General features: G+C 39.3%; 1 protein-coding gene across 1 annotated transcript in view; it reads right to left on the bottom strand.

The window, feature by feature from the left end:
• The window catches only part of CDH2 (cadherin 2, type 1, N-cadherin (neuronal)), a gene marked incomplete at its 5' end in the record, with an annotated part of 42,627 nt that overhangs the window by 4,738 nt on the left and 26,212 nt on the right, over window positions 1-11,677 (bottom strand). The window contains one exon of the mRNA XM_010143650.1: window positions 3,844-4,008. Within this exon, the coding sequence (XP_010141952.1) occupies window positions 3,844-4,008 (165 nt within the window). The remainder of the gene's footprint in view (window positions 1-3,843; window positions 4,009-11,677) is intronic.

Raw genomic sequence — 11,677 nt, forward strand, 5'->3', positions numbered from 1 at the left:
TTCAGCAGACTTTTGATGAGAAGAAAAGAAAGAAAAGAACCCTGACAGGGAAACACAAAAAATTGTTTAAATCTAGAACCATTTTTTAATTCGACAAGAGAAAACAGAGAACACTGAGGGTCTCTACTCTGCTTGAAAGATTATTAATAACCATTTACTCAGAACGAATTGAGGGTCCTCCATGTCCTCATGGGATGAGACCTTCGGTTTGTAATTTAAATTCCATTTGCCTGAGGCTATGTCCTCTATTGATTAGAAATATATTCTTAGCCACATATTCGCCACCACAATGTAATTGTTTCAGGATTTCTAGGGACAGCATAGGTGGTTCTTGAAAACACGATTAACAAAGCTACTTCAAACAGGCCTAATTTACACCGTCCTGCAAATCCTGACTATTCCAAGTGCTAATTACGCTTCACACTCTGCAGGTTATGTTTTAAAAGGCTCAAAATGGAAAAGAAGGTCTACAGAGGATTCTTAGAAACACATGGCTTATTTCACTGACTTGTTTGTACACTGGACTGGAAAAGGAGGTTTTTCTCTTCCCCCCTTAAATTAGAGTCATCTACCCATTGAAACAGACAAAACAACAAAGTCCCCAAGGTTGTTTAGCTGATGCCCGACAAACATATTTTGATTATAAGGCACCTCCTTTGTTTTAGAAAGTTCACAGCTCTGCATGTGTTATCTTAACTTTATAAGTGTTATAAAAATACTTCGGTTTTTATCATATTTGCAACTTGTTTTTCAGCTTAGAAGTCACTAGAACACTACAAAACACTCATGCATGTCTCATTGAGTTAAACAGATTTAATACAACAGATGACGGCTAGAAAATAATACTGCAGACAAGACAGAGTGCTGCCACAAGGAAAGAAACAGAGTGACCCACTAGGTCTTTTTCAGTTTCTGTTTCCACGGCTCTTTAATAGAAGCACGAAGATAGAACACCCCATGCCTGCTTGGCAATGGTAGCTAAATCCTTTGGTTATCCCAAATCAATGAGGTATAGCACTTTTTTTTTTTTTTCAAAAACTGGAGTAATTCAGAGGCTAATCTGAGCAATGCTGGGTGTCTAATGTGCTAAATTAATTCCCACACGTGGGCCAGCATCCCAAGGGATCACGCTGACCAGCGTCTCTGGGAGTAGGGCCAAGGCCTCCGAAAGACCAGCCCGATCTCCGAAAGCGTTGCGTCTGTTCAAACCCATGGGGTAACACGGACTTTGACAACTTGAAGGCAGCCTCTCTTCGCTCAGCTGCTGACTGGGCTAGTTCTGCAGGTGGCCTGGGTCAGAGCTGCCCAAGGGAAAAGTTACATCCAATGTTGAAGCTGGATGCAGAGAGACACAAGCTTTGCCCTTACTCACCTTGCTATGTTGTTTTCACAGCTCAGCATATCTTCCGTATGAACCGCCCTAAGAAATGTCTGATACGGGTTTTACCCAAAATACTTCTTTCATTTACTCCAGGTAAAACAGAGAGGAGCAAACCAATTCGTAACCTTGACAGGTCTGCAGGTGGAATTGTCTGAAAAGAGTCTGGAAACCTGTGCAGCCTGAATGTTTATGCTCTAGACGCTGACAATTTGGAGATTCAACTGCAATAGCACTGCTCTGAAAGATCAGGTTTTGGGGGACTTTTTGTCTGTTTCTTCTTTCTCATTAGACTTTTTAGAATTATATTTGCCATGGGAAATTTTAACTTAAAACACAAATTAAGCTGAAACTGTTCTACAGAAATTACATATCCATTTTGCTCAGACTTCTGGGAACAAAAGACAGAGCATGGACACCTTTCGGTGGCTACTGCATGCTAGAGAGGGGGCTAGTTAGAATGCCCCATAGTAAAATGATACACTGCTATGAAATTCTTAGAAAGAAATACCTTATAAAAAAAAAAGGAGGTAAATATGTAATGCCTGAAACACAGAAACTACCTCATACAGCTCCTTTCAATCACAAGATATAATTAATTATGAGCTAACTCACAGACAGGAAAATTCCCACGTTTTCTTTGATTTTACACATCCTTCCAAGTTTAATTTTATTTTAGAGTCAATTTTATATTATTAACATTATTTTACTGTGTAAGAACAGGTGGGATAAGCTTTCTCTTTTGGTGCATGGCAAGTGGAAGCATAGAGAGAGGTACTGATCCAACACAGAGGGCAGTAAGAAAGTGACCCCATGCTTGCCTGTCCTGCGATATAAACACACTGGGTTAAATCCAGACAGCACGTACTGCTTCCACAGCTCCACAGTACACACTGATGTTATAATCTTCAAGAGTGACAAGCTCCTGAAAAATAGTATTGCACAGCTTGCTAAGTAATTCAAACCCTGTAGGAGGCCGGACAAACTCAGGCCCTTTTCCAGCTTTCCAGGAGAATCACGCTCATTCCTTGCACGCTCATTCCTTACTGTCCTCTGTAAGGCAGCTGGACAGCCGTTTCGAGAACAAGAAAAACCAGGGTGTTGAGGATCATGGGTTCTTCCCCAGTCCCTGCCAGGTGGGCAGTGTCTGGTCACAGCTGTGTGAGAACAGCACGGGAAACACCGATCGTTTGGAAGAAGCTGAGGAAGCACAAGGAAGTTCTTGTGTGCATGCGGCCTTGATCAAAAGTGTGAGCTTTTTATTGCCCCAGGTCTCCACTGTTTTCCAGAAGCCAATTATAACTGTAATATTTAGAAGTGCAAAGCATGCAAACACCCTCTTTGCTCAGACATCTCTTTCTAATACAGCTCTCCCCAAACCTGGAATCTCTTAAAAATACAACATCTTATGAGAATATCTGTACGTTTCCTGCTAGCCATCTCCCTGTAGGCTTTTTTACAATGTTATTGTTGTATACCTTAAAAGGAGAAAACTCAATTTTCTTAAGCTTGCTAACACAAAAAACGTCAGTGTATTAGCCTGACTTTCCTTTAAAGCACACAAGAATGAACATTTGCAAATAGAGTTCTGCAATACTTGTCCAGCTCTAATTGCCATGGAAAATATGAGGACATTAGAGAAAATAATTAACAACTACTACTGTTCCTCTACAGAATATAGTGTATTTTTAAGTAGCAAATTTTGGGCTAACAATTGTTTGCCTATAACCAGCAAGCACAAGAAACACATTCTACCTTAAGTTCCACAAACCCAATGATTTAAGAATGACCAGTGATAGAAATAATGAAATGAATATTTGTAGGAGCATTTCTTTCAGAACTGTAACCTGGTAGAGTCTGATTCTTACATTTATCTTTATTAGATTGAAGAATCAAAGATAATGCAAAGACTTTTAAAGTACTGTAACAAGACAAGTATTAAAACAACTTACACAGCACATAATTTAGCTGCCCTGCTCACTAACCGTATCTGATTATTTCATAGAATACTTTTGGTCTTATTTGAGGTACTGAATTTCCACTATTATCTGGATTCAAAGGGTAATGTATGAGGAAAATTAAAATAAACTTCTTCCATTATTAAATTACTGTGAATTAATACAGGAATTTAGGCTAAACTATGATTTTATTAGTCTCTATTACTTGGAACCCATAGAATAATCCTGCTTGGAGATACTGTGGTAGCAGCTGATAACGTATTAGGAATGTAATTAATGCAAACATACAGAAGTTAATTGATATATCTTCCCTTTCTGTTTGAATGAGTTAATTAAATTTGTCTGCACTTTAAAAGAACATATTTACTTCTATCTAGCAAGACAATTTTAATTCTCTAAGTTTTAAAAAGTTATGTTCAAACATAATTGCACTCTGCATGAGCAGCTGTTAACAAAATATAAAAAGTTATCAGATCTTGGGAGGAAACTCTTTTTTCTCTCCTTTACCTCATTAATGAAGTCCCCAATGTCCCCAGGATGAGGAGCAGCTGATCTGACTGGATACTGAGGTTCTGCATGGATTGGCCTTTCATCAAGACGTCTGATTCCAACAGGTTTGATGGCATCTGGTTCCACGGTGTCAGGCTGCTGGAGCTGGCTCAAGTCATAATCCTGCAAAATATCAGACAAAGATAGAATGTTAGGAAAATTTAAAACATTATCTGGAAGGGGAAAACACGGGGAGGAAAAAGGGAAAACGCAATGTATCATTTCACCAGAAGTTTCACCGCGTTCACTGAGAATAAGTCAGTAACACTGTTATTTGCATACTGACAGGATGTTATTTGATTTACATTCCCTTAATCTATGTTTTGATTCTATTCCATCAGATTTGCAGGGCTTCTTATAAGTTTTCCATTGAGAAACAAGGATTTGAGTAGTACGATTAAGAGACTAAACAGTTTGCCTAGTAACGATGATTTACAACACAGAGCAAAGATGCCAAATCCAACTTTTATTTTTCTAAGCAAATAAATGCCAGACATTCTCGTCCTGAGGAGGTGAGCGCACTGCTCTGTAGCATTTTATAATACCTTCAAAGAATGAATTTAAGACTCCTTGCTGATTTCATGTGGCTTCCATAATATGAAAGCCAAAGGGGGTAAAAATGTCATGAGAAGTACAAAGCTTCTCTGATTTGGCCTTAATTGTAAGCACTTTCTAAAGATTACTTGTGGATCTGTTCATTAAGTACTTGATGCCGCAGTTCAAACTCTGGCAGGCTGATGAAGCTAGCACAGCACTACGAACTCCACCAACCAGTATGTCTGTATATAAAAATTTTACTTCATGCTTTTAAGATAGGTATGCCTGAATACTATTTGATGGCATGATGCGTTTCAGCACTGTCATTCACCTCACTGTTATCATGCCTCAAAGGCAGTCATGGTCTAGGATGCCTTTGAGCTGGTAAAAACGCAGAACAAAGAACTGGGCTTAAAGGCTTAAATGGAAGCCATTCATGAACTACTGCTATACTGGGGCTTGTGCCAACTCTACTGTATGCTGGCTACCCCGTCCCACAAATAATCCCAGCAGTTGTGGGGCATCCTACAGAAACTCCTTCATCAATCTCTATTTTTCAACAGTGTTCTGGCAAAAATCTTATTTACAATCCCAACTTGCTGGAAGCTGTCTGTGCAGACAGGCCCATTTATGCTAGTTCCTAACTGCTCCTAGAAGAAGGAATACAAGCATTTACTTCTGCTGTCACCTCACGGGACGTAAGTCCTTTTTGAGAGTATTACCCACTGTAACCCCAAACCCCAGACCTCCCAAAGGGAGAAGAGGTCTGTTGATGGCAGTGAAGGTAGTTTGCTGGGAAAATAGAAACCAGCTATCAAATCCACTACACTTTCTAACCTCTTATGCAGGTCCTCAGTTGGCTGCACACAAATACATAGTCAAAAGAGGTGGAACAGCTCCACTGAGATCTGAGAATGCAGTTTCATACGCTTCAATTAGATTACAAGTTTCTTGGGGCAGAGCTTTAACTTCTGCCTTTCAGTTCTTCATGTACCAAACAGAATAATAAGTCACCTCCAGGAAGCAGTATGAATTGAAGAAAAGTAAAACAGAACAGAACTTTTTATCTTTTCCCTTTATATTACGTAAAATAAATCAAAATAGTTTAGAGACATGCGAACAGAAAATCCTGTCAAAGAGAAGAATGTATATTTTAGAATTTATAAATATGTAACACGAAAGTGCTTTTCATACCCATACATAAGATAAAGGTCGAAAGCGCCAACTGGGAGAAATGAAAAAAATACAGGGTTTTTTATACGAAGCATTTAATTATGGAGAAATTCAAAGAGGTATGGTTAAATAACAATATAACAAACCCAGGATAGCCTCTCTAGTCATTTCAGTTTTATAAAGATAAAATGTTTTCTCCATCCCCTCACATATGCATACAGGTTTTTTTCTGATCAGTGGCCTTACAGAAATGCAATATGAATCAAGTCAATCAGTCTAGTATCTTCACATCTAAGGTCATCCACAAGGTGAGAGCAGTGCAGGATGTGTCCTTGCGGATCCCACTTCGGTTTTCTTTTTTAGATAGATGACACTGCCATCTATCCTTCTATCAGAGGAAACTATTTTGCAGGTCTGCTAGTGTCTGGACAGGAAGAGAAGATCCATTGTGCTTACTGCCACAGACTCTCAAATCTCTCACACTGTTGAAATCAATACTAACTGTACACTGGTCAGGTACGGCAAGTCATCCACCATCTCCTCTAACTGGCTGAGTGCCGTCCAAACACAGCACCATGCAAGAACTCCAGCTGTTTCAGCATTCTGTCTAAATTCTACTCTACTCAATTATTGCAAAGTGAAAGGAAGAAATATTTTAAAGAGCCAGGGCAGAACCTGTTCAGGGCTGCTGAAACTCTACCTGCATTCACAGCTAGAAAAATGCAAAAGCTTTTTGTGCATTACCTAAATCTCCTGAACAGACTTTAAGGTTTGTCTCAAGTAGAGTTTGTTAAGATAGTTAACTGCAGAAAATGACAGCTAAATGGAAAACCATGGCACATCAGAGAAAGAACAACACATGCTAGGGTAGGCTGGGACAGCCAGCTTGGAGCTACATTCTGGGTCATTATTTTTACTCAATTCCAGGGCTACAAGTCAACAATGTTTTGTCTTTGCTCCAAGTCTTTTTCCATGTAACATGTTCATAATTACAATCTGCTGAGGGACTAATGAGGAACAAGACTAGGCCCTCCACTGGACACATACTCGAACAAAGTTTGTATGGCTGCCAGTTTTTGTCAGAGGTATTTTTTTCTTATTTATGCTGTTTAGCCTTAACTCCAGCAGTTTTAGAACAAATACCTCTTTCCTGTCCTTCAGTTTGGATTTAAATAACTACAGTTTTTCTTCCTCAAACTTCTGGACAAGGTTAAACTGTTGATGGAAGGGAGAATCTAGTCTTAGTTTTTCTCTATTGGAAGGTCACTAAAACGTACTAGTTCGCTCCCATTTTGCATCTAGCAAAACCTAAACTTCTGGTTTCTAAAGGCCTGAGACTAGTCTGATTGTCCAAATCTACAGTGAACCGGGAAACAGAAACCTCCCATTCTATAAGAGGGATCTAAGTGAAGCAAGCTGGATGAGCCCTTGGTTTTCCCCTTGTTTACAAAGGGATCTGCCATCGCTGGATGACACAATACAGCTGTCTTTTAGCTCACTGGTGGTTAAAGAGATGACAACCTGAATGCTTTATCGATAAAACTCTCTTGATGCAGCCACCAGCACTTCTGTCTCTTTGGTTACCATCTCCAGCAATATTACCTGTTCTTGCTGAAAAAACTCTGTATTGAACCAGAAAAACTTATGGTTTTGATTTGCTTTCATTTTAAGAGAGAAAATAAAGTCGCAATGTACTAAAAAGGCATTTTATTTTTTATTTCACAAGACACAGAAGTTGTGTCTTGTGAAAATAAAACAAATCTCAAAACCCCATCACAAATCCCCACCAGCTCCCTTCGCCCAAATGGATTACAAAGACTGACTTATTAGCTATTCACTTAGTTCTAGACAGCTTTAAGCAAAGACTTACACCATTACTAGCTCGCACCTCACATTCCTGAAATGTGAGATCCCGGTGAGACAGTGTTAAGTGTCAAAAGCACCTAGCCAGGCCCTACCATTTCTCCACCTTACCAGATGGGTAGGCAGAAGGCCAAAACTCATTTCTTTAAGAGCACCTACACAGCAGTTGGAAGCGCAGTCCAAACCTCTCACTTTAGAATAGAAGAAACATCCAGAATAAAAGAAAAGGCCATTTTATATTCCCCAGTAATCACTGATTTACAAAAAGATAATGTACCCTTCAAAATCTCTTCCCTTAAACAACTTCCTCTTGTGCACAGCAACTATTAATTTAACAGCACTTAAGTAACTGTCCCTCGCAGAGCAGTCATCAGTTATGGCAGTAGATGAGGATTTTTAGAAAGTACCTTGTTTTCTGATTGACAGGTACCAGAGTTTACAATCCCTGGGACTGGGCAACAAAAAAACAACAAAAAACCCCCAAACAAATAAACAAAAAAAACCCCCACAAAAAAAAAAGAGGTAATAAGCCAAGAAACAGAGTTTCTTATAAGCTTCTAGATTTATGAAGTTAACTTTTTTCCCTCCTGAATAAGCTGTTCTGATTTTGTTCACATTTTAGATTTATTTAAGTTCTTGGCAAAAACTTGAAGTAAAAATTTGTACAGTAAGTGGACCTGCTTTACATGAATGCATCCTGGAACTTTGTAAAGCAGAACTGCAAACAACAGAATCAAACCACAACTTACTGAAACTATAAGCTGCTATGCACAGACATATGCATAGGACTGACTTTTTTTTCCAGATAGGACAACTCTGAAAATGTTGGAATATATCACATCTACCTTGAGCTTTCCACTACTAAGAAGTTTTCTCTAACAGTAACAGTGATACATCCTAGTACAGGCAACCTGAGTGACATACGCGTTAATGATTCACAAATCTGGCTCCCCAGGTAACTCAAAGCTCTCCGGGTATTTCCTGGCCATTCATTAGACTCTGTTATACACTTTTAAGGATGAGTTGGTTTTTTTTACCTCGTGCAAAACTAAAGCTTTGGCTATGCAGGAATACACGCCTGGACATGTGACAAACAGGACAAATGCACCAAACCCGTTTCTCATTTTCAAAGGATGCAGCCTTTGCAAAGAAATAGAATAGTTAAAGTCTATTCCCGTGCAAGAAATAATCAATTTAATTGGCACCAGATCACCTCATTTGACAGTGAGAGCTGTACGTGTTATTCGCTGAACAAAATCAGCTGCAGTGATGATCTAAGTGGCAGAAATCTGCATTTCACCCACCCCTTTTACAGAACGGTGCCTTAGTGTAAACCCCATCTTATTGTTGGCTTCAGAGTACAGAGGAAAACATGACTTTAAGTAGCTATGGATAAAACACGTGTTCTGCTTTGCCTTTGTGCTCCAGAGACAATTACTGCCTACTCCAATAGAGAAATGGGATGGGGAAGCAAGGGAAGAAGTATTTTATACAGCTAAATATTCCCATCTGTTGTTTTTTCTTAAAAAGGAAATTAAAACCTATCCTGCTATATCTTACCATTCCACCCCCAAACCCACCAAACATCAGCCTAAAAAACTATGAGAAATTTGCACATAAAATATTGCCTGAGTTCTGCAAAAAGCTCCAACCCACCCTAAATCTTCCATCTGCTGAAATAATAGGACTCAAAAAAATAGCAAAGCACGAGGACTGACTAGATGTAGGCTGCAGGTGGGAGGCTAGTTAAAATGCCTGCGGTAACAGTTCCTCTTTATTTGCCACTCGCCTTTTGATTACTTTCTGGCATACTGTTTTTCCCATTTGTTTTTATTGTAGATGCATCTGGGGTATTGCAAGTTAATAATTTTTAAGACAACCAAGAAGCTAGCTGATCTTTTACAATAATAAAAAAGGTGAAAGTTAAACCCCAGCTGCAGCTAAAACACCGTAACAGGCATAGGTTCTAGACAGGATAAAACACAAGCAATTCTGTAATGGAATTATGGAAAAACTATTTTTTTCACAATGAGATAAAGATTCACCAAGGAATGACAGTAATTCCTCCACAGGAGCATTGCATGAGCACTCATTCAAAAAAATGAACTTCATGTCTTAGTAAGCAAACACAATCCCCAAAATAATACCTTCTAGTTATAATATTGTCTATTTCTAGTGATACCTCAGCAAGTTATTTTACTATCATTAAAACTGCAAAACATAAAATAAGTTCTAATCTTAATGCAATGCAAACTAAAGGTTAAAAAGCGAGAGTAAATGATCTGAGTAACACTCTGTTAGAATGGTAAAAATAAAATATAACCAAACGGATTTATAAAGTTCATTGAGTAGGTAAAGACCATTGTCATGTTTACAGCAAGAGCTTCGGCACACCAGACCAACGTGATCTTAAGATGCAAAAAATCTAAAGGATCACTCAGTTCATTTTTGTCAAGGACATAAAAATGCTGGAACAAAGCTACCCTTTCTATAAAGGAGCAATTTCTGCTTAGAATTTTGATCCTGCACATGTAAATATAAGCAATTATGTTTTTATTTTTAATGCTATTGTCACCTTTAAAATAAATGCTCATGTTTTCTTTCTCTATATAAACACGTAATAAAATATGACAAAAAGCAAGCCATTGACTAATGCCTGAATACACTTGCAAGAAAAGGCGATGTAGGGAGGAACACGCGGAGTCCTTAGAAGAAGAATAATACTTTGAACAATGGTACAATCGTAGCATAGAAACTCTTGTGCTGAAGAGATTTCAGGGCATGATGAAAAGACATGTTTTAGACAGCTGCTGTGCCACTTTCAAAGCATACCACACTCTTGCTTGGGCAGCTTGCTTCAACAGGAACTCCTGCATGAGCAAGTACTACTAAAATTGAGAAAACACTATAGAAATGAGCTCAAAGCAGATGAGGGGATCATGTTGTGCAATGAGATGTATACAAAAGCAATTAAACAGAAAAAAAATGTACCGCCGTTATCAGGTTGGCATATGCTGCAAGTATCCCAATCAAGCATCCGCTGCCTCTATGTAAATCGCACCAGTGGCCTGAGATATGTGATGAAAAATACCCCGCCGTTATCAGGTTGGCATATGCTGCAAGTATCCCAATCAAGCATCCGCTGCCTCTATGTAAATCGCACCAGTGGCCTGAGATATGTGATGAAAATAAATTAGTGATGCTTATGGGTTGTGAACTATGTGGTGAACTATGCTGCAGACGTGCTAAGTGCTCTAACACTCAGCCAACATGAAGCTTTGGTATTTAGACCTGACAATAGCGTTACTAGTTGAGAGCATGCCATGTTGGGCAAGCACATTAGTTATTTCTATCACACACCTCCCGTTTGCTAAACAGCTACAAGCTCTAGATCACGCAGTCCGTTAACGATCAAGGAGTCATTACCAGCTTCATAATTTGTATGTAAAGTAGATATATCTATTTCAGAATATAGCAAACTGTACTGTCCCCACCTCCCACTCCAGTTGCTGAGTTAAAGATGCATATGCAAAAAAAACAAAACAAAACAAAACAATACAAAAAAACCCCAAAACCAAACAAACCAAACAAAACGAAACAACCCCCCTCAACACCTCCCCCCTCCCCAATCCAGTAACCAAACCAGTCCCACTGATTCTGTGAATGGTGCCGACTCAAAGCTTCTCATGGCCCAGGTCCTGTGAATCCAGTAGCCAAGTTGTTAAAACTAGAAAATATTAATCCAAATCCTAAGAAGAATCCCAAACTTTCTCTCTGGAATATTTCTCCCTCTGCTCCTTCCTCCCTCATCCCCAACTACTGCTAGTACAGTGGTCTTTCCCGAGAGAGTGAAAAAACGTTTCTGTCTGGAAAGACAGGAGTGCTCTACAGCTTTCAGCCAACACTTCCGAGAAACAGAAGTTTAGGTGAAAAAAGTCCAGAATATTTCTGGTGCGGACAATGCTCTTCAGTGGGGAGCAGGCTGACTTCAGTTACGACCCACAGCTCAAGGGCTTTTCTGGCTTACGGAATTCAAAGCATTCTTCTCAATTGCTGTGGAGATCACAGGACCCTGTGTACCTCGTGCCAGGCTAGAGAAAGACTATGAATCATTCAAGAACCTCGACTGTCTTCACAAGCATTCAGTCTGTCAGAGCACACAAAGCAGGCCAAGATGGCCTCAGATGAGATTAACAGGAGACCTTCACGGTGGAATAAA

The sequence above is a fragment of the Buceros rhinoceros genome, unplaced genomic scaffold, assembly GCF_000710305.1.
Source record: "Buceros rhinoceros silvestris isolate BGI_N320 unplaced genomic scaffold, ASM71030v1 scaffold9429, whole genome shotgun sequence".
NCBI classification, from domain to species: Eukaryota; Metazoa; Chordata; class Aves; order Bucerotiformes; family Bucerotidae; genus Buceros; species Buceros rhinoceros.